Source organism: Aphis gossypii, chromosome X, assembly GCF_020184175.1.
Source record: "Aphis gossypii isolate Hap1 chromosome X, ASM2018417v2, whole genome shotgun sequence".
In the NCBI taxonomy this organism is placed as follows: Eukaryota; Metazoa; Arthropoda; class Insecta; order Hemiptera; family Aphididae; genus Aphis; species Aphis gossypii.
In genome coordinates, this window is record NC_065533.1 from 39,580,574 (window position 1) to 39,605,643 (window position 25,070).

Sequence of the window (25,070 nt, forward strand, 5' to 3'; positions counted from 1 at the left end):
TATAATTGTATTTCTCTTGTCTTTTGATGCCATTTCTCGGATTACCGATGAATACACACTACGTTGACGACATTTCAGGCTAATGTATAGAAAATTGAATACAAAAGTTACTATAATATATTCGATATACCTAATACGTGGTCGATTGAACATTTTTACGCTCGTGTTGGCGTGTTGTGCGGCATTATTTTTTTACGGTTGATGACGCGATTTTATGTTTGAACGCCGTCGAAATGGCTATGTGCATATAGATTTATCATAATTTCACATTGAATCCTGCAGTATGAATATTTTCCATTTATTCGGGAAACGTATTATTTTATTGTTCATCGTAACTGTAATGCGCATCATAAACATATTGTTTTATACAATCGTAGCGCACTGGCACCATAGAATATGATATATAGATGCGTCACAATGTAATCATTTCGTGAACACCGTGCCAAAATTAAAATTTGAAAAATGCGGTAAAAATATACTTGTTTACAGTGTAACCGAGATACACATTTTAAAAACAAATTACTGTTCAGTTTAAGTCGATAGGTATCATTGTTTTTATTGAAGTATTATTTTAAATTTCAAAACGCTTATGACAATTGATATAAATACTATATATTATTATTACGAGTATAATAGTATTTATAAACAATATGGTAGGTATGAAATAAAAGTAATAACAGATTTGTTGGAAAAACTTTGAACAAAAATGTTTATATTTTGTTTTTTTATGATTTCGTATACAAGTTTTTTGTAACAATAAAGTATCAACAATGAAAATTTTTTTTTATAAAAAATACAAATTATAAACTCAACATATTATTTAGAAAGCTTTCAATAAAACATATATATTATATAAGTTTATGTTACCGAAAATAATGACATTAAGACAATATCGTTAATGCCTGATTTAGTAAGAAATTAACGTCAATAACTATAGTTATTGATGAAAATTCTTAATAAAAGAAGACATTGATGTAAATTATAAATTAAATTAAAAACCGAATAATAAAATATATAACCTATAATTTAGGATAAATCTTAATCTTATTATATATTCTTTATTACATTGATTTTTTTTATTTTGTTTTTGTTTCTGTAACGTCAATATTTTATATTTCATCATTCTTATTAGTACATTGTAAACTACTATGACACTTGGAATTACATAATCTAGTAAATGCACAGCAAGCACATTTAGTACAATTTTAAGCACATTTCATTTAAATCCATTTTGAAACAGAGATTATTAAATAAAATTATTAATACTTCACTATTTACTATGTCAATCCATAAATAGTACTGTACTAATATTTTACATTTTTCAATTTTATTATAAATTGTAAGCAATAAAACTGGTTACAGAGTTAATCATTATAGAATACCGATAAAGAGGTTTATATTTGTTTTGATTAGAATTTATAAAATGGCCTAATATAATACGGAAACGTTGATGAAACTACGATACCTATGTGCAATATTGTCTATTCTTTCCAATCGTTTTCAACAAAGCCTGAAAAATCATGATCATTCCTAAATTATCATATTTTTTGGTAACATATATATTATGTATTACTAAAGTACTGTAAGCAATTTTGTGTCTTTTCATTGAAATTAAATTTGACATTTATAGCGGTAAGTAAGAAGCGATAAGCAATTTAGTTGAACTTTCCTTTTAGGTATGCAAATCATATTATATTTAAAGTCATGCATTTAAGGTAAGGCACTATAGTGATAAAAATAATGTCATTATCGACATCAAATAACTAGTATACATTAAAATAATATATAGCTTTTAGCTAGAAAACTACTTATATTAATAAGGTATGTATATATATATATATATATATACATTATACATCACGTTTCAATATTATTTTCAACGCAGTTCCGGCCTATATATAAAAATTTACTACTGTTGGACGTGATATCAATTTTTCAACACATTTTCCATATTTTAATCAAGTCCCGATATTCAAAAAAATATACGGTTGCTGAATGTGATAGCATATTATGGTAATAATTTGATTATTTCTAAAATCGTGTTAAATACGAGTCCGCTTGCACACACGCACGCACAAATCTACTGTGTTTAAATCAAACTTTAAAAATGTATTACGATCGATTGTCCTAGTAGTTCGCGTTTGAAGTAAGGCAACTTCTTTTTTTCAATCAGCGACAAATAGTTTTGTTGCCGAGTGTACGAATACGGATACGAGTATGAAAATTGATAGCTATCGTCGTCTTTGTCAAACGAAAATAATATGCTGAGAACGTAGTTGTTGTCGTGGTACAACGATCGGTGGTAGTGCACCCTGTAAATCGGTATGCGATACCTGAAATAAACAAATACATCTTGAGACATTCAAATGTTTTATATTTTGTTTTGGTGCGAGCTTTAGAGCTTATTAGACTCATGATTCAAGTTCAACAATTATATTTTGCACCTAGCCCGTATAATGTAGAGATATTGCGTGCGGTTACATTAGATAGTAATAAGTTTTCAATTGCATAAACTTATTATTAAAATTAATGACATTATATATTCCGAGTGAAGTTTGGATGCATATGTGTATTATTAACAGAGGATGGTAACAAAATTATTTATTTACTTCGTATAACGTTTATAGAACAATTGAACTTCACAAGTGAAGTCAATGGTCTGTTGATTTGTTTGTGGTGGGAACGGAGGGGGTAAAATTCTGATAATTATTAGTACCTATTAACAATATACACTACAGTAATATTTAAAGTTAAAACTTTGTGGGACAAATGACTATTAAGTACATGTCGAAAGACAGTTATTGCAACTATACCTAGTTCAAGTTGCGAGTTTCTATAAGTTGTATCTCTGGATTGTAGAACCGACCGTTTATTGGAATAAAAAAGTTAAAACTTAAACCACAATGTATATGTTTGTATTGTTTAATCGATATTTTATTAAGGTCACTGAAAACCGTATAGTTGAATAATTTTTTATTATTTTTGTCATTAAAAAAATAAAAATAAGAGCATAATTACATTATAAGATAATTATGTAATTTTTGATATGATGTCGTATCTAAAATTCAGCAATTAGCATTACTTAAAGGTTGTTGATTTTATCTATGATAAACATGGTTTAGAAAAATTAAATAAATGGATCTAATTACATGATACAAAACTTAAAATTCTGAAATCGGTAAATACTTAAAAACAAATTTTAGACTTGGATTTTTAATGTCAACGATTACTTTTCCGATGTCTTAGTTTCTATTTTAATTCCAGATTATCGATTAAAATGACATTTTAGAAAATTCAGTGTTTGAAAATTCTTATTATCTCACTTTAATATGTACCTCATTATTCATGGGCTCCTGACCACTAACAGTTGTGCATATTTCCATTCAAAATTCAACGCTATGTTTTATTCAACCAATCCAAACATTTTGTTCAATATTAAATGTGAAACTTGTATCAAAACAATAAGTAGGTACCTACTCATATTTTTAGGATTAAAAATGAAAGAATAAGAGAAACATAGCAAAGGGAATCACAGAATGCATGTAACTTCAGACAAAACAGCACAATTTTCATATATATTCGTATATCTAATGTTTATTTCATAAATGTGTACCAATATAAGATATTAAATTAGTCATTAATTATATTTATTTATTTATAAACAAGGAATGTAATATGAATTATACATTTTATTATTATTTATTTTATTACAATTATATTATTTACTATTTACCCCCATAACACAAAATATTGTTATATTTTAAGCAAATTAATTATATATTATACCTATACGTATAGCACACATTAATCAAATATTTCAAAAATAAGATAAAATAATTTGTTTAAACACTTCTATAGAATTGTATGCTATAGAGTAGAGACAGACCTACATTTGTAAAAGTTGGGAAAGTAGATGTTTTTGGGCTGGATAGATTTTTTTCTGACCAATTTTGTAATGTAACCAAATCTGGTATACCTACTTAGAATATATGCCCTCTGTTGTAGTGTTGTTGTTATTTTATTATTTTTTTAACTGTGATCTTTGTAAGAGAACCTCTATATTAACCGATGATTAATATAAATATATAAGTATGTTACCATAGTAACATCGTTAATACAATTTTTTAATCATAATTTTAAAAACATTTTACATGTTTTAATGTTTTTCCATGCAGTGGAGAAAATATTATTTTTTTTTTGTGAAACGTTTTGTTAATAGGATTCGAGTTTACTATTAACGTATTATTATTTTACGAATAAAATTAAACTATAAAGTCGTTTTTATTTTGTCGGTAATTGAAATTTCTACTATTTATTTTAAAGCTGAGTGAATTTTGTTTTTATAATATCACTAAACCGTTTGAACTTAATACCTTTAGGCAGTTTTGTGTGAACTGCAGATGTATATGTGCATAATAAATATAAATATATAAATATAATTAAAAGATATCTTTTAATTCTAATACGACATCGTCGGTTGTTATTGTTTCTACGTTATTATTTTTTAATTTAGCACGTACAAGTGTTTGATGGTTTTGATGAAATAATCATGAGTAGTTTTTATTTTGAGAGTATTACTAATGTGTTGTAGATTTAATAGTTTATAGTCTGGGTTTAAGTGGTCATGCTATTAGGTTATTTTATTATATATATTAAAATTGTTTTCGCATTTAAAATAAGATTTAAATTATGTATTTAAAAGAACAGCTCCAACGTCAAAAAACACCTTTAAAAGTTTAAGGAATTAAAATTTACCGTCAATTAAAATTATTTTTCTCGCTGATAAATCTGTCTTTGAATAAATAAAAAAAAACGTATTATGAAACACCTGTGTACATGGATAGATTACGTCTATATACATAAACTACCATAAAATTCGATAGGCTCAAATGCATCAAATTTAATAGCCGAAAAATCTAAACATCAATAAAAATATTATTGGAAACGTAGTTATTCACTTGGCGCAATGAAATACAACTGGGACAAAATTCTCCAATATAGCTGCTCTTTATCAATATTTATTTCTCTGGACGTATTCCACTGATACCATTTATTTTAGCTTAGCCTATCGTGTGTACTCTTCGATCACCGATCACCGATGACGATACCAATCGCTCGTACGAGTTACACACTATCGTTGTATGTGCTGTGTTTAAGCTTTAAATGTCATGCATTTGTGTATCACTTGAACATCAACCGTTCGCGCTCAACTCGGGCAAGACATCGTTTTGTCAAACGTACTTACACGGTCTTTGAGTATAATAATATTTAATAATTCCGAAAATATCTGTTTCAATAAAATCATTATCAAATTAAAAAAAAAAAAAAATGAGAACGAGTACGTTTGGAGAAACGACATCAGGCATCAGCTGTAATATTATATAAAGTATATATATAAGGTGCCCGCACCTTACGATTCGGCACGCCGTATATAGTATCAATACTCGTATAATAACTGTAAGTATAGGTAGGTAGTCAATTATGATTATACTAAATTGGAAGCCGTATTATCAGTGTAATTTATGATCAAACTGTATAATATTTTAATACGCAAATAATATATACCTATACCGCGTGTATGTTTAATAATATGGTTTGTTAATTAATAATTCACAGCGATGCGAATAATTGAGGCGTGTCGGACGAAGCTGCCGCCTCCTCGCCACCCGTCCCTCTCGCACAACGGTATCACTCGAATAGCCACAGACTCACACATCCCCACACACATCCTTCCCACGACTGACACAGGACTCGCTCGCTCATTAAACTCAAAGATCCCAGTGTAACGCAACAGTGACGCCAATGTCGGTTAAGCCCGAAGCACGGACGGCAGTGTACACGACGGTGACGACGACGATGATGATGATAATGATAGTAATAATAGTAATAATAAGCATTATACATTCGCCCGCGACGTTTTAACTGCAGCGCGTCACAAACAATTTATTAGAACTTATACCATCGCCGCCGCCGCCGTAATCCCGCCCGTAAGCTATGCGACGGCTGTTACGCGTTAAACGCCGTGTTATAATAATAATAATATATAAAATAGTACAATACCTATCGAACAAACGGAAGTGGAAATTCTAATTATTAAAATATGTATAGGTATACACGTGAAACCTTTACGCGGAAAAGCGCAGTATAAATCGTAAGCAAAACACAATGTAACAACATTGTTCCGTACACTCGTACACCGGCCCGTGCGAGTTATGCATATATTATAGGTATAGGTACCTGCAGCACGGATAAACATTAAATCCATAAATTTACAGCCAAAACGCTAAAACTTTGAACTAATAAAAACTGAGGGCATTATCATAATAAATAATAATATTATAATATACGAAGGGGATTTCAGGTGAAGTCGAACCTCCCCGCCTCGTCCTTAAACCGACAACGCTCGTCGCAGACAACGTTGTTCGTTCTATTTATTATTATTATATTGCTGTTGTTATTATTATTATAACGAGTATACAACAATGATTGTTTATTTAATTGTGTCTCGTAGGGTGGAAATAAATTAAATTAGAAACTAAAATTACAATCCAAGACGGTTGCATACATAGACGCGAGTAAATTATATTGCATACGATATACGTATATACCATAGGTAGGTACTATTATTATACAGAGCGTTTCAATATATAGTTACAGGTAAGTTGATACTAAATATTTTTACGGGTATTTTTGCTTTGAATATGTGCGTATTTTTTTCTATGAGATGGGATAGGTACATTGTGATACCTATACATTTTTAGGAGATTCTCAAATAGCAAATGGCTGATATGCATATCAAATAAATATTTATATTTTATCTTTTTTCAAGATACATAAAATTTTATGTTTATATTATACTATATAAATATCTTGAATTATATAAAAAAAATAAAATTATTGTGTTTGATATGATTATATTATAAAGTCGACATTTTATATTTTAGTCGATATTATTATGTGTGTATAAAATTAAAACATTAATATCCATACAATATGTATATATATATATATATAATACTCAATACTCATTATTGACATTAATTTAGAAATTGGTTATAGCCGGTAATTTTAGGAGATAAAAAGTGAAAATATTTATTATTCAGCTTATTGGGCATAATATTATATAGATTTTAAAATACTTGATTAATTTGTGTGCTATTTTCGACTCTTCAAGAATGTTTATTTGTATGATGCACTATATTGTTTAGTAGTAAAACAATTTGAAAATTTATATTAGTAGGTTTAATTACGCAATGGTCTTCGTAAGTTTTACTTACAGAAAATAAAAATTATCGAGAATACATAGTCTGTTTTTATTTTTTTATAATATTTCAATATTAATATTTTTATAAATTTCATCAAAATCACGAAAATTTGTAGCATAAAATTCACAAAGTTTTAACTTTATCACCTATAGTTTGGCAATTTAATTTAATATTTTTATCTTAACTTTATTTACTGGGAGTTGAAAAAAGAAAATTTTAGTGTATTCACAATAATTTTCTATATGCAAACAGTATTGAAGTACAAATGTTGATGACTTTGTAAATATTCAAATTTATCATAACGATTTATCCTTTATGGATTTTTGTTATTATTCATAAAATATTAGAAAACTTCCACTGTTACTTAGATAAATGATAGTTTTCTATATATACAATGACCTTTTTAGATATTTCTTAAACTTATACTTTATAGCCAAGAGCTTACCTACATGCTATGATTTCATTTTTTTTTTTTTGATGCAAATTTAATATTTTTAAAATTGGGTGAAAAATATATTTACCAACATTTCAGGTTTTCGAAAAAAAAGTTTTTATATTAATGTATAGTTCAATAAAAATGTAATAAGTACACTAGAGCCAAATTTCTGATTTAGTTTCATTCGTGTAGTTTTTAAATTACACTAAATTACTTTTAAGTTGAAGTGTCACAGTCAAAAGAAAAATGTTGTGCGATGACTATAACTTTGGCGATAGCAAATTGGAATTTCGCCAAACGAAAACAGATCACAATAATGCCCACCTCACGAAAATAGACCTTGTTTTAAATCCAAAGTCATCCCTTAAAACAATATATTGTTACCTCTATAATGTTTAACTAACTGCTTGTATTATAATATAATGTACGAGTATATAATTATATATTATACGCATCGTAGGGGTGTAGACACACATATACAATTTGGTATTTTAGATTATTATTATTTTTTGTTACCTGTATAGTGTATATAATTTAATCTAATAATTTAATTATATAAATGATTAAATAAATTTAAAAAATGTTAGTACAAGTAATAAAATCTATATTGATACATTTATTGTTTTTGGATCCTGTTATCTTTGATAAGTATAAAAAGTATAATATATAAAAATAAGATAAAATTCAAAATTATGGTATTTAGTTTATTTATTTATATTTTTGTATAATGACAAAAGTGTAATAATATGCTATAGTATAATGTTTATTATATTATTAATTATTATGCAATTATTAAATGATAAATTAACAAAAAGCACAAGTGATAAATTTGATACTTACATAATATATTGTATGAATGTGAAATACAAGATAACTAATACTTCATCGAAAATACATTTTTATACAATTTGATTATAATGAATGCATTATGATAAATTTCGCTGTACTAGAGTTAGTTCACATAATTGTTAAATATATGGTTGTTCGAAAAAAGATATTTTATTAAGGTCATAAGAATTGGTTCCCGTTTTAAGTTGTGATGACTTATTCCACATTTTTACTTCTGCTCCAGTTGTTTTTTGCTTTTCGCGGAATTTATTTTTATTTAACATTTATAAGATTGTTAGGGAGATAATTTGAGATAAACTTTCTTCAAATATTTTATTTATGTTAGTATATGATTTCATCATATTGCGAAAAATTGTTTAAAATTTAAAACCCGAACCATTTTTTTTTTATTATTAAAATTTCTTCAAATAATATATCTAAACAGAAATGGAACCAATTCAGCCGGTGAGAAGCTGAGGAATCAATTCGGTACTAACCATAGATATTTTAATATTCGCATAACAGTTTCTCAGTTAAAGGCAATTTAACTATTGCCATCCATGTAGATGCGCATTAGTAATCGATCAATAACAAAATAAAAACATAGCGAAGACACGTACGTGATATTGGACGTATAATGCATATTATAATATTGTAGCTAATAGAGCATATTGTTGCACAACTAGAACAACAATGAAAATAATATCATGTACCTATACTGTACAGGCTATACATCAACGTTTTATGCACTACTGCATTGAACGCAATCGGCGGCTGCAGCTCTGTGACGATGCGATGTCGCAGTCATCTGTCCATTTTATCGCAGCTAATTTCACGATTTTGATGCCACACCATAAGTACAATATCATTTTTATCTAATATTATCAGTGAATATATGTGCGATCGATGCGTACAAAGTAATTAATAAAGCGGGGCAAATATTCTTTATGAATTGAATAATGTTTTTTATCGTTTAATAATGTATTTATTGAAATTAAGAACCATATTTTTGTATATTGTAAATAATTGTCGATAGGGAGATTTTGTTTTAAAAGTTATTAAATTTAGACAATAGCCCATCATAATAAATGGTTTTTAAATAAAATATAAAATTTACATACCATTTACTCTGGTACTAATTACCTGTACTCAAGAGAATAAATAAGTTTTACTGATATTATAAAATGTGAATAAATGTATACCTTTTATAACTATTAATAATAAATATAATAATTATCAAATTATCAATTCCCCAATATCTTTCAAATCCATTATTTTAGAATATTATCCTTAATAATTAAAGTTTAATAGTTCAAAAAAAAATACTCGTTTATAAATTTATATTAATAATTTAAATGCACTAAATTAAATGTTTAATATATATTATATATCCTTATTAAATTACAATAAAAAATTAATGGTCCATATTTAAAAAAGAAATTTATATCATCGGAGAATATTCCTTTAATAGAATAAAAATTCAATTATTTAGATAAAATAAATCAAAATTAGAATAAAATAGTACATACCACGTGTTTCGGCTCGTACTTCTCACTAAGGGAGTCATCCCGTTTTTAAAAAGGTTGTTTTTGTTGCTAATATTTACGATATTAAATATAACGTTCTGAAATCATACACGAACATTAAATTAATTAATTTCCGATGGAATATAGTCATAGGTGGAACTAGAGCTATTTTTTTCCAGGGTAGGGGCTGTTTGACCTAATATTTTTTCTTTATTTATCTACATGAAAAGTTCCCTCAAACAATTAAGTATAATATTACTTGTATTTGCTTCCAATAAATATACATACAATATATTAATTAATAAATTTAAATTTTAGTTTGATTCTACTAGTTCATACTACTAGTTCTTACTAGTATTTTAAATGATTTATTTCTAACTTTCCAACACCTTACGATTTTGCGCTAAATTGACATATTTATTTACACATATTTTACGGTTAGTAAATATTGAGAAGAGACAAAATTTAGAAACACTGTTACTGTATCGTAATCGTTTATACCAATTTATTATTTATTTATTTGCCAATTTTATTTTTGTCTCATCGAATAAAAAAATACTATCGTGACTTATCGTCCAATTTAATAATTGTATAATAATCCAAATAATCCAATATTATTTAGATTTTTATGTATTTGATGAATGGGTTATTTATTTCATTAATGCGGGTTACGTACTTGATCTTGTCTTGTGTTTTCCACGACGAAGTTGAACCACAATCTATGCCGTGGGTTGCAGGTGTCTGGCCGTATGAACAGATCGTATTCGTACTCACACACCAAATCGATCCTTCCCAAATTGCCTGCGACAAATGTACATATATAGTATAGCAATACAAATCTAGTATTACAACGGATAAGCTAAATGCTACGACTGATGACCGTACCGCAATAGTGTTTCATATTTTATTTGATTTTTCAATCGAGCCCGATAAATTTTGGGGTATACGTAAACTGCACCCAAATGACCTTTTTTTTTTGTAAACTGTGAACAAAATTTTATCTATGTTAAAAAGGTATAATGTAAACTGCGCACGACTTATTAACTTATTAATTTTTGACTAATTTAAGTTTCTATGATTGAAATTCAAATAGAAACATATATCAAACTAAATAGTATAAATGAACCCTTTAAGTTCTAAAACAAAAAAAAAAAACAACAAAAAACGAGAAAAATTACAAAATTTAATATAACAGTGGTCAAACTTCAATTGATGAATATTTAACAACAATATGTTATTATTTGTAATAGGTATTTGTATTTTTTTTATTTTTTAAAATTATATATTTTTTTAATTCCTAATAAACCGAACCTAATCATGGCCGTAACGAATTAAGTATACATTAAAGCTAATTTTACAAAAATACAGCTATTGCTTTTAAAAATTTTACCCGGGTGCAGTTTAAATGTGACCTTTTTACACTTGATAAAACTTGGGCGCAGTTTACATCTGTGATTTTGTGTTTACCCGTATTTTGGGCGCAGTTTACAATCACCGAAATTTTGGACTTGGAATAGTATGCAGGCGCGGTACGCTGTACCGGCACCTAATACGTAATAATGTGCAAAATAATCCACAACCTTATACGTTAATATCGTATTCGTATATGTTTAAGAGGACGCCACACCCTCATTAATATGTATTCACCGTTTCACAAGCGTATAACATATTATAGCAAATATAACTTAAAACTTTTAATAATAGAATGAATAATATTATCGCTACATATTATCAAACTAAAAAGGGTAATTAAAAACATTATTTCGTGTGGGTTTTTTGCGATAATTTAATTTTCAAACGAGTTATGAACAATTTTGAATTTTAATATTTTACATACTTATATGACTTGTTTAAAAATTCAGATCTGCTGCTGAACACGAATTTGGTATGCCGTACGTTGTTAAGACGGGAGACAATACACGCAGATTGTAGCATCCTCTGTCCTTAAACGTATTATACTTAACAACACGTCAATGTTCGTACAATCAGTAACTACGCAGTACTCTGGCATAGCGTAACGCAAATGATAATATAGTTACTGTGCCAAAATTACTCCTGATGTAACCATTGTTACTTGTTATATAGTAATAGTTATTTGTTACGAGATTGCTTTTTTAAATTAAAGTTTTATGGTAATGTTTTACATATTTATTTTTCTAAGGTACACATTTTGTATTGTTTTGTGAGTTCTTATAATTTAATATGTTCAAAAACAACGAGTTGGTACTTACATTATTATTTATTGTTTAAATATTATGTTAAAGAGCAAACAAGAGGTAAAATGAACATTTTACACAATATAAATGTTATGCAAGGTACTCTTCTTATCTAAATATTTTTTTGAATTTTTATAAAAAGATGTATAGGTTTTCTACTGGTTTACTGTTCATTTAAAAAAATCAAACAACGCATATCATACTTCTTAACCACCTACTTTATATATATATATATATATATATATATAATTAGAAATAACGTGAAATGTATTTATTATTAAGTCCTAATATTGTAATTATTTGATATGGCTCGGCATATATGCCTATAGGCTTTTAGAGTAATGTGCAAAATAATAATTTTAAATGGCTTATAGTAAATATAAATTTAAAAAATTTTAATCAATTATTAATTTTAAGTGTATTTTAAAAAATATTTTATTCTTTAAAAAAGTGACAACACATATTTTACTATTGGAGATAGCCTAATTTGAAAAGCGCAACAGCAGCCAACTTTGCACTTACATTGAAGAAAACTTTTTTCCCGACTTATTAGCTAATTTATACTTGGAGAATGAGAAAATATTTGAGAGCCAAAATTCTTTGAAATATCCTACCTTGCTGAGCCTATATATACCTATATGTTTGTGCTGAAACAGTTAGCTAGGACAATGTCATCGGTTAACGACGAGAAATCGCGATTATACAAAGTCATAAAGGCAAACACATTTAGGTATAACATATTATATTTTTGACCGAGATGAGTAATTCAAATGTGAAATAATAACTAAACTTATTATCGTTTTAGACTTGACAAAATTAATTTTTAAACAGTTAACTGTTTTGTTAATCTTTTGGTAAAAACGTGAATATACTAGGAGTAATTGGCATTATAATTATTGTGCGAATTATATTAACCCTTTTATTTACATTGTGGCTTGCCAGTGACATTTAATTTAAACAGAAGTATATTCAACGCACTAAAATTGTACTAGGATATTATGTATAATGTAAAATGTTATAAGTATCTTATCCATAGTTATCTGTAACAAAACAAATATATATATTGTATTTATCAAATAAAAAAATCGATGAAATATACTTGTTCCAATAGTAACCATTTCATTTATATTACTTCTTGTTTATATTTAATAAAAATAAAATTAACAATAGGTACCTAATTACCTAAATACCAAATTAATATTATTATAAATCCATAGTTGTATAGAATGATTATTTTATCTTTATGACGATAAATATAATAAACATGGTTAACCTTTTCAAAAAATTCGAACAATATAAAAAATGCGCAGTCTTTATTTTGTATGTCTAATTATTTGTTTTCTCTCTTTTTCAGTGATATTTTAGTCAATGAACTACAATGGTTTTAAATTTATTTTAAATAATTCTTCAAAAATGTACTTAATATATGTTATCCAACATAATTTGTACAGGTATTTTAAAATAAATAATATAATACTTAAATTAAAATTTATTTAACATTATAATTGATTATTATTATAACAAATTACTTTTGAACACGACATTGCTACGCTAACGGTTTAGTTAAATTATTTGTTTTGAGTGTATACCGAATCTATACAATATAACTAATTCTATAAACTTTTTTTATCATAGGTACTAGGTTTTATATATTTAGGGAAATTTAAAATCACGATTTACGAAATGATTACAAAAAACTAGGCAGACTTAATGCCATCTAATGAGGGAAAATAAAACATGAAATATTTAACACAGGTTAATATTGAATACCTGAAATAATAATTATTTTGAGTACATCTTGAATAGTATACTTGATAGAAAAAATATTTAAAAAGAAAGAAGTAATAATAATAAAACATTTTTGCTTAAATACTTTAATACAACGCTACCATCAATACCTACCTCATAGTATGTTAGTAAAATAACTGCCAAATTCTCATTTTTAAGTGACAACAATTTGTAGTAGTTTTAATTTTACGATCTAGAGCAAAATATGTTTATGAAAATGCAGTTGACGTGTGCAATGTGTATATAAATAAAAATCTATTTGTTCGTTATTTATACATAGTACATACAAATTGTCGAAAATGTCTAGTTGAGTATAGGGTCCTATATAAAAACTAAATTTTGATATTGATTCTAAATAGAAAATATTTAATATAAAACGTGTCACTATAGATATAATATTTGAAAATTCAGAATATGTTTTTCATTAAAATAATCTGCACCCTGTACACGGTGTTCATACATATCCCTATTCCCTTTCTATATCAAGTCTATAGCTCGTTGTACATTTGGCAAGAATATAATTAGACTTTAGACCATTTATCGATTGTTTATTCACGAATACTTATAATATTATTCATATTTCCCCTAACAGATATTCAACGGTATTGTATAATGTGCTGTTTGTTAAACTTCAAATTACGGTATTACCGGTATTGGTATACGGATAGTTGTATATTACACGGAATACTGTATAATTAATGTCACGTTATTTATAGGTTAAATATTTATATTTATATTATTTACGATTATTTCACACGATCACATCACATTTACGACGGTTACAGGGTGCACGGTGCACAATATACAGTTGGTCGCTGAAAAATATTGTGAGTACATCGCTAAATAGTTTCATATTTAATAACATCCGTTTCGAATAGCATCTATAAAATATATCTCTAATTTTGATACTTCAACGCGCAATGCGTGCAAATTATATTTTACAAAATTTTAGATTCTGAACGGAGAGATAAATGTATCGATTTTACATTAATATTTTTTTACATTTTTTTTTTCTATTGTTTTTGAGGACACTTTTTCTAGTAGAAAGTATGCTCTGATCATCAACTTCAATGGAAATAATAAAGTGTCTGATAGACATTTTCATCTAGATGGTATTTTTAAGAGACCAATGTCAAAAATTCTCAGTACTTAGGAAAAACAAAAACGCATACAAATATTTTTGCGCATGAAAAAACAATCATTTTTATACGAGTTTGAAGATAGACTTTTGAAAAATTAGAAAATCGATTGGGTCAACAACTGATTTTGCGATTTAATCCGTTTTTCTATAAATTAATTTTTATAGGTACTTCCGAGCTATTAAGAAACCTACCAACTAGAAAAAATATGAACAGTATAATTATTGTAATGATTAGATATTAGCGTTATTACTACCTTTATATTAACAGTAAAATAAATCGTCGGATCCCAAACGGCTCCCATCAAAAAAAAGTCTTATAAACAGGTAAATTCTTAAACGGCTCCCGTAGAAAAAACAATTAAATTAAAGCTTAGTCATGTCAGTACCTACACCTAAATTTTTAAAAGAACTAGAGTTCATTAGGAGACAAATTTTCATCACACGCATGGGTTATATAAAAAAAATTAGGTTTAAAAAATTGCCTAATGTATGATTTCTACTTATAAACACACGCTATTTACTTGAAATTAATAACCAGGCCATGTTATAATGACTATTGCAATGACTCCTCCTTCTAAAATTTTTAAGTTACAAAATTTAAAAGTGAAATAAATGATTTGTTTGGTGTTAGTTGAACCTTTTAAGTTTTAAGTTATTACTTATTACCAAACTACCCTATTAAGTATTAGCCCACGCATTAGTGATTTATATGAATATTAATATATAATGATGAATCGTTTATTGAAAAATGTTATATTAAAAAAATTATAATTTTAGCTAAAAAGAAAATATAAATTTTAAGAGATAAAATTTCAATAAAATGTCTGTTTATAGTTCAATGAGCTTAAAAATTTAATATAACGTTCATAATAAGTTGGTTTACAGCAGTTACAAAATATAAAATATCCATAGTCAGTAGTCACACATTTTTTTTATAAACGTTTTAACTTTGATATTATATTTTAGAAGAAATCTAGAATTTTAGGAATTCATTTCGTTGTAAGACATGCATGCAATTTATAAAATATTTTACTCTAATACGTAACGTTTGAAAATTAAATACAAGATTTTTCATAAATCATCCTAAAAAAATATAAAAATAAAAGAAGTTAAAAGTATGTAAGTCAATAAGTCACATTCTATTTTAAGAGCGTTTGAAAAAAAAATTTTGCTGTTGGATTTATTTAAAAAAAAAAAATACGGATTTGAATTAAATGATTTTTTTTTTTTTAGTTATTTTGATGTAATTCCAAAATACAGACTGAGAGAACTCGAGCATTCGTTTTGTTACTTACATTATTATTTTTATTTTTATACACTTTGATTTTTCAATACCTACATTAAGACTACATTTTTACATTATTTATTGGCATTGATAAATTTTGTTTTAGACTTTTTATTTTTTTAATTATTTTTTATTTGTAGGTAAAACAAACTTGAAAATTGAGTTCAAGATCTTTCATAACTTTTTTTTATAGTAATTTAAAAATATAAAAATCCGAATGCTATATATAGACATTTCCAGTTAAAATTGTTATTGTATATTTGAATGAAAAACGCAATCATACTTTATTACAAAATATGTCATTTTTGGATAGGATAAATTTACTTCAATAGCTCAGAATAATTTTACAAAATACATATCATCAATTATAATTGCTTCCAATTATTAAGATGCTCTTGTTGAGTAGTCATCCAACTCCACTTGTCGTGCTTCTTATTAAATGTTATTTATCTTAGTGAACGAGCAGGATGAATAAGTATAATAATATTTACCTACAACCATTATTGTACAATTTCAGTTGGTAATAAATTTAGAAGAACCGCAGCTTTGCGTGACTGAGTCGGGTTGACTGGGGTTTTAATCCAGATTTGGGAGTGGACTTACGGTCAGGTAAACGCATGCATTTCATCGTCATTTGAGTTTTCTTCTATGTTGTCTTTTTTTAATGTTATCTAGCTTAAATATAATAATATTATTAATTATTATATTATTTACCAGTTTCAAACGAAGCATCGAAACACAAATGGCCTTTTTTTGCTTTGCCACTATGACCAACCGGTCTCATGATAACTCTTGTAACATTTCCTAGTCCGGCTTCACCTTCGTCACTGTCTATTATAATTAACACGAGTAAAACACAATTTAAATATAAACATATAAACATAGGTATACCTATATGTACAATTAGTGTAGAATATAATCTACGACAATATAATAATGAGTTTTCTTAATACGGTGTAACATGCAATTACAAACATCAACTGTAGGTATAGCGTGTATTATAAAATGTAATTGTGCCAACAGCAGCTATTAATATTTTAATCCTTGTACAAATTTATTATATTTTGTAAAATGTTATAAATGAATTTTTTTTTACCATTATTAATGAGTTTTTATATTTAATATTTAATTTTGTTTATGATAATAAAATATATGTACCTACCTGTCCTACCTTGTACTTTAAATACACTGAAATCAAAGATTATAGATTTTCAGCGGAAAAATAAGAATTAAAGTTTTTAATTATTATATCTGCAGAATATATCACGATAATCACGTTTCAGAATTCAAACTTTTTATTGTTAATATTGTTTCTATAATAATATGTCATTTCTTATTTAGTATAATTAGTATTCTGATCTTTACTATTTAATTTTAAAAAAAATTTTAATTTTAATTTAATTAGCATGTCGGATCTAATTGGTAATTTGGAAGTTTCACGTTATATGTTCAAAAAATAACAGTTTTAGGTTATTTATTGTAATCCAAAATTAATAATCGTACCAGCTTGAATCATTCTATTACGAATATTATCGATTCCCATGCACAATTATATTTTAAAAGTATTTAAACTATAATTATTTTAATCTTTCAATTAATTTTTTTTAATTTTAATTAAAATTTGAGATTTTCTAATTTTAAAATCTAAATAAAGTGATGTATGTACTGGTTTTTTTTCTGAAAATTTTTATTATATTAAAAAATACATTGATCCATACGAGTTGTTTTTCGTGAATTTAAACATATTAAAAATACCTAAGTGCAATTTCTGGTTACAGACATTTAATGACTACATGTTTACGATAATGGTTATTTGAACAAAAAATAATGGTTTTAGTTATTTTTTTCGTAGTTTAAAAAAAATATATTACTTTAATAACATGAAAATTTTTTCTTCCGATGTTTATTATTATTTTCAATTATAATTAAAGTTCAAAAATATTTATATAATTTTTAGCTAATATATATATATATATATACACACACACTACTGTCCACCATACTATTCACGCCGTTCTACGGCGGTAAGTTGGTGTAGACTTTAGGTAATAACAATTAAACAATATACTATATTAAATTTAAATATTACCTATATCATAGTAATAATTACTCATTCTATAACATAAGCGTTATTTTTTAGCAAAAATTAGTAAAACCCACGATAAGTATTTATAGTAAGCAGGTAAATAAATTACCTAAAATATTATTATTAAAATTATTTAATATTAATTAATACTAAAAAAAATTAATTTTATAATATTAATTATTATTAATATAATAATAATTATAATTATTATATTAAATAATATAAAACGTCCATTTGAATAACCTATTCAATGACGAGGCACACTTAAAACTTACCTTATATAGCAGAGTGACTTAGGTATTCGGTTTAGTCATTAATGAATTCTGAACAAACTATGTATATGTTTTTATTTTTTTATCGCCAATTTTTGGGATTTATGGAATGCTAAAAAATAATTAAGAAAGCCTTATACTCAATATCGGAAACTTGATGATCTAGCATTCTAGTCAATTAATTTGCTTTAATAATTTTTCATATATTCTACTTTAATTTCTCAATGCTAAAAAAAACTACTGAATACCGTCAATATTACTCCATAAATAGTTGATTAATGATTAAGATTTCTCTGATGCATATACATTGCAGTTTATTCTACTCAGAATCAATTATTGAAATCAAAGCTTCGTTTTAAATTTAAATTTACATTTATAATATAAATATAATAATTATAATATAAATCGTTCTGAGTTCTGAGCTGAAGTTGCGAGTGACTCAGTGACACCGAGTTGATGTGTTCTATCCGGCTATTTTTTTCCACTGTGATTCAGAAATATAATACGAGTGAACTTGTAGATAGGAAAATAATAATATTAAAAAACCAAGCCATTGACCCTACTCAATGACGACTCACGAGGTAACACTCGTAACCTGCTATATGACAGAAGTGAGTCCACTTACATTTTTTTTTTTTTTTTTATAACCGTATTTATAGTAGGTACCTACCTACGCTATAACGCTGTACGATGATAATAATAATATTTCGGAAAAACGGTGCGAGTATTACATTTGCTGGTGTAGTGCATAATTTTATATAGTATATTTTTTAATAGATATCATTACCAGACTCGTAATCCGCCATTTGGGTTGTTTGCAGATTATACGACACCGACGCGTTACTATGAAGTCCAGACGCGTACAAACGACTAAAACGAACGTCGTGTTCGAGCAAAAATTATTTACGAAAAGGATCGGAAAAAATAATAAATGTAAGTATTATACGACGCTACCTACTCGTCGTACCTAGCGCGTGTTTGTTGTCATGTTACCCGTTGCCTGACGAATATTCACCTGCTCCAAGAATACGGCATTAACAAGCGTCCTGTGTACTATGCCATACTGTTGTATTATGTTTCTTTACCACAGTCTATTGGAGGAAAGGGCTTATTATTCCTGTACATATCACGTATAGTAATCGGTTACTGGTTAGTAGAGTAAAGTGACTGTAAAAATAAGTACAATAGGATTATACAGGGTGCAGGTTTACAACGAATGCGCACCCCTTTTTTTCATTTAATAATAAGTGTATTACAATTCTGTTGTAAGGTATATTATTATCCCATATTTTCATATTCTTGAGACTTGTAAACTCAAGGAGTGCCCCGTGGCGATAAAAACTTCTGTTTTCAAACAAGAACCCCCCTATTTTATTATAAATTATTCAGTGACCCGTTATTCTTAGTACAGAAAGTGAAATAACTCGAAAATTACTCGAATATGATAGTCAAATTTTTCAGAAAAATTATTCGCTGAATAATTTACTGAATTATAGGGGAAGTTGTCATTTGAAAACCCGAATTGTATATCTTCATAGCCCATAGGACACTCATTAACTAATACAAAAAAATCTCAAGTATTTGAAAGTATTGTCTTCAAGTATATTTAAAAATTCAAATCTTGAACCAATTAATTATTAATGAAAAAAGTGGGAATGAGTATAATATGCTTTGTATAGGTACTGTATTAAACGAACGACATACGCACCCGATCCGACATCTTTATATCATATACGAAATAAAATCATTCAAAATAAGGTAGATAAACACATATATATTAAATAATAATATGATTGGGAGTTGGGACGTTTTGTTAAGAAAAATGTACTGTAATTGAATAGTAATTTAAAATTAACTTAAAATTATATACATTTTCATATTGGAATGTATGAAAATAATATTTTGAAGTTAAACTAAATTGTTACGTATTCACTTTCTCATCGATAAAATGTATACATAATATTAGCTTAATAAATAAGGTATTTTAATAGGTAGGTAATGGAATTATTAAGAATAACAATATTTTAGATCTTTCGATCTTGAATTAGAGTTTCTTAACATAAATGGAAATTATGTGCTATGATGTAATGTGAAAAAAAACTGATAATTTACAAATGTTTTACCTTATTGCCTTATATGAAAATATTACAAAAATAATTATCACATCGCAGTTTTGAATTGAAACAGAATGAGAAATAATTCTCAATAGATATTTAAGAGTGTACCAAGACAATATCGATATTATCATAATATATAAATTATATTAATTATAATATAATACATAGTCAGGTTTAATTTAAAATTTAGTATTCCTTGTCAACTATTCGAGTGCATTGTTGGCTGTTGCTTATGTATAATATTAATAATATTACACCATTTAATGATAATTATTGATTAAGTTCGATACAATCAACTTAACTTAACGGTGTCTATAGCCAATTGGTTTGAAAATAAAGTATAGGTAGGTAGTGAAATTGTATAGTAATTCAATTTTGACTTGTGTAATCCATTCTGAACGAAGTATAATATATACGATGTAAATAGGCTACACAAATTGATGAAACGAAATTAGTAGCTGACTGTTCATGGAAAAATTATTTTATCTTAAAATTTAAGAAGAAAGCCATTCATGTACACCGAGCATAGATAAAATCTAATTTTTATAAAAAGCTATTGTCATATTATATTGTTGAAAGAAACTGCATTAAAAATAGTTTTTTTTTTTTAAAACACTTGATTATCATAAGGTGATATCCATTAGAATAATTTATTCCACTTCTATATAAAAAATATATAATTTTTCTGAAGACTATAAATTTAAAATTTTTATCTCTACACTATTTTTAATACCTGCAACTTGGTTGATACATTACAATATGTCTTTGGGAATATTCGTCCTCCTCTTGGCAGATTATATACCTATAAAACTATGCCTCAGTTTGACTGTTTAATTTTATAATATATCAACAGATTAAATTATTCGTTTATTTTATGTCAATTGTCAATAATCGATAACTATCATCATCAATAATTTATAGTTGGGATTTAAACGATTCAATCTTGAATTTTCAGTACATATATTTTAAGTATCCATTTTTGATTCTATTCGTAAAAAAGTAATTTAATTGATGAAATACAAACAAATAATAACATATAGTTTGGTGCTACACTTTTTTTTTTATTTCACGCTTAGTGAACACTCAAGTTCAACATCTCCTATTACGCAAAGTTATAGTCGTTGGATCTTACCCTATTAGTTACAGTCTTGAGGTGATCTATAAAAATAATGGTGTCGTTCGGCTTAATGGCCTGCAACCCTCTTGTCCACCCATCCACTAATACAATTCCTTTAATCCTATGTAGGTAATATAGTTGATACCTATGATACCTATACTCATATTTGTTTTTGTTTAGAACAATATATATTTTATCGTTTAATACCACGAGACTATTTAGTTTTAAGTATGACTATATAAGGATTCTGGAACAAAAGTATTAGGAAATCGTTAAAAACGTTCTAATTTTAACCGTTTACAGTTCTAATAAATTAAACATATTTACGGGTTGAAGTTTAGAACCAGTTATAAATGCTATGTACACAATTTACAAAAAATAGTTAATTACGATTACCATGAAATATGTAATTTGGTTATCAAAAGTATTTTTATTTATGTCAGTATATAAAATAATTTAAATCGTAAAAAATGCTTTTAGACCATAAATATTTACTTACTGGTTATTATTATAATTATTATTTACTATTTTTATCATCTTCAATAAATATTAAAATACAATTTAAACTGTCTTTGGATTTCAAAAATATTCTTTTTAAACTTAGTATTATATGTACTTAAGTTAATAACACTATTTCAATTATTTTGTTTATCTGTAGGCCACATTTATTTTTTTTTTTTTTTTTTTTTTAATACACCCGCGGCAACTTTAGGCCATTGGGGATGGGTTAGGTTTTTTAATCGGATTTTTACTGTAAGGTTGGGGACGGTAGAGAGAAACACGTGTGTGTGCTGTGGCAGAATTTCTAATGGGGCACCCGTAGGTTTCTGCCATGCCCCGGGGTGGGGGATGGCGGCACTTATTCTCCGGACACCGTGACTTGCCCGAAGAAAAATGCCGCCCGGTGACCGCGGATCGAACCAGCGACCGGCTGCGCCGCAACCGACGCCTTAGAAGGCCACATTTATAATGATAATTATTTTTAATATTTGAATAACCATTACAGTAATACAGTTTATGAAAGTATGGAAGTTGAAAGTTATTATTTTTAAGTGCTTATACTCGTATATTGTAAAATTTATTAAAATAATAGACAAATAATTTTCAAATATATCTATAGGTACCAACGGTATTGTTTTTATTTATTTATAAAATAATCCTTGGCGGTTCGGACGAAATAAAATTATATCGACAATAAATGCATTTATTATATACACGAATTATCGTAATTTTTTTATACTACTTATAATCTGTTCGAGTGGTCTGATTGGTTAATCAACTTAATCATCAACAATTTAAATGAATGCAATACATTTACGGATTAATTGGATTTATCGTACACAGAATTTTGATATAGGTATATACACAACGTATGATAATATATCGAATACGTATGGTTTTTAAATGTATTTCCGCTTCATAGTTTGCTGCTTAGATTGGCGCATTTGTTTTTTTTACGGATATCACATAACTCGTGAGTGTACCATAATTGTTAAGCTTTTGTGATTTTAGTTCAGTCGTTTAAAATGTTTACATTAACAATTATTTTTATTAAACAGGTTTATTCAGATCGAGGGTTTTTAAAACGTAGTTAAATAAATAGAAATTGGGTATCGCTCATATAATTAAAAAAATAAAATAGTATTATTATACTATAACGTGTATCAGGTGTCCCAATAATAAAAACAATCGATAATATTTATTTAAAAAATTACCCAATCTCATAACTCTGAAGAAGATTGATTGTATAATTTTTATATTTTTAAACCATATCTGATAAAACCCGATATTTAATTGTACGTAGTTTATAGATTGAGGATGGTCAAAATGTGGCTCGCGTTTTATTTATAAAATCAAAATTTACTTTATATTGTTATACATTTTAATTTTTTGATAAGTTTATTAAAATTTATCAAGTTATATAAAATTTATTTATAAACATTTTGGCTCTTCAGGCTCTTGGCATAATTATATTTATCCATGTGGCTCATAAATACGTTTATGTATGCCCCCCTCCTGTTATAGATATGGTTGTAAAAAAAATATTTTTTGAAGATTTATACAGTTATAACCCCATATATAAACCCAATATAATGACAAATAACAATAGGGAAATTCGGTCTGTTTTCTATTCCAATAGATTTGTATGATGTACATTTTATCGACTATTTTAGTCACGGAATAAAACTTTTGAAAATATATTTGAATTCGTCATGAAGTTTACTTGAAAACGACTTTTATACTTTTTTGAAATTTAACTTCTAAACTCTTAAAAATGTGTTATTATTATGTTAATAATATCGAAGAAGAAAAATTAATTTTAAAATGCAAGAAAGTTGTTTACAAGCGAATTTCATGATGAATATTCCATTATGTTTTTAGAAGTTTTAATTAAATAAAAAATAGCAGTTAATGCGATTGGCGATATTAATACTTCTTACTTTCTATCAAAAACAAAAAAATAAAACTAATTTATTGATATTCGTGTAGTGCATTATGAAAATATGTGTGCACGTGCGAAAGTGATCCATTATTTGATTTAGACACAGTCACACACACGCATACATAAATGATAACTTACTACGTACACATTTCCACGACCCGCATAGAATATTATCTATATTAAATTCCTTTAAAAATGATTGGTATCGAATTCCCTTCACGCACATAGTGTCTATAAAGCACTACACAAATATTATTATTATTTTTTTTTTTTGTTAAAGTTATCATTATTTTTTCAATTTAATTGAGTCAATAACATTTTTTAAAACATGTTTGAATTCGTCATGAGACTTACCTACTTAAAAACGACTTTCTTTTGTTTTAAAATTATTATTTTTATTCGATATTGTTGATATTTTAATGGTTCAACATTTAGAAACCTAATTTTAAAGGGGTTACGAGATCAATTAAAAAAATATATAAATCATTTTTAAGTTCAAATTTATTACAAATTAATCAGAAATTGTATTCCATGAATAAGATCGTTGATA

General features: G+C 26.6%; 1 protein-coding gene across 1 annotated transcript in view; it reads right to left on the reverse strand.

The window, feature by feature from the left end:
- Nucleotides 1–19,740, reverse strand: part of LOC114127160 (cytosolic carboxypeptidase 6-like) — a 50,271-nt gene extending 30,531 nt beyond the window's left edge. Inside the window, exons 1-5 of the mRNA XM_027991309.2 lie at nucleotides 19,631–19,740; nucleotides 17,200–17,316; nucleotides 10,732–10,856; nucleotides 10,059–10,153; nucleotides 2,117–2,333 (exon numbers count right to left, since the gene is read on the reverse strand). Of these exons, the coding sequence (XP_027847110.1) occupies nucleotides 2,117–2,333; nucleotides 10,059–10,153; nucleotides 10,732–10,856; nucleotides 17,200–17,316; nucleotides 19,631–19,649 (573 nt within the window). The 5' untranslated portion in view covers nucleotides 19,650–19,740. The remainder of the gene's footprint in view (nucleotides 1–2,116; nucleotides 2,334–10,058; nucleotides 10,154–10,731; nucleotides 10,857–17,199; nucleotides 17,317–19,630) is intronic.
- Nucleotides 19,741–25,070: the final 5,330 nt, after the last annotated feature.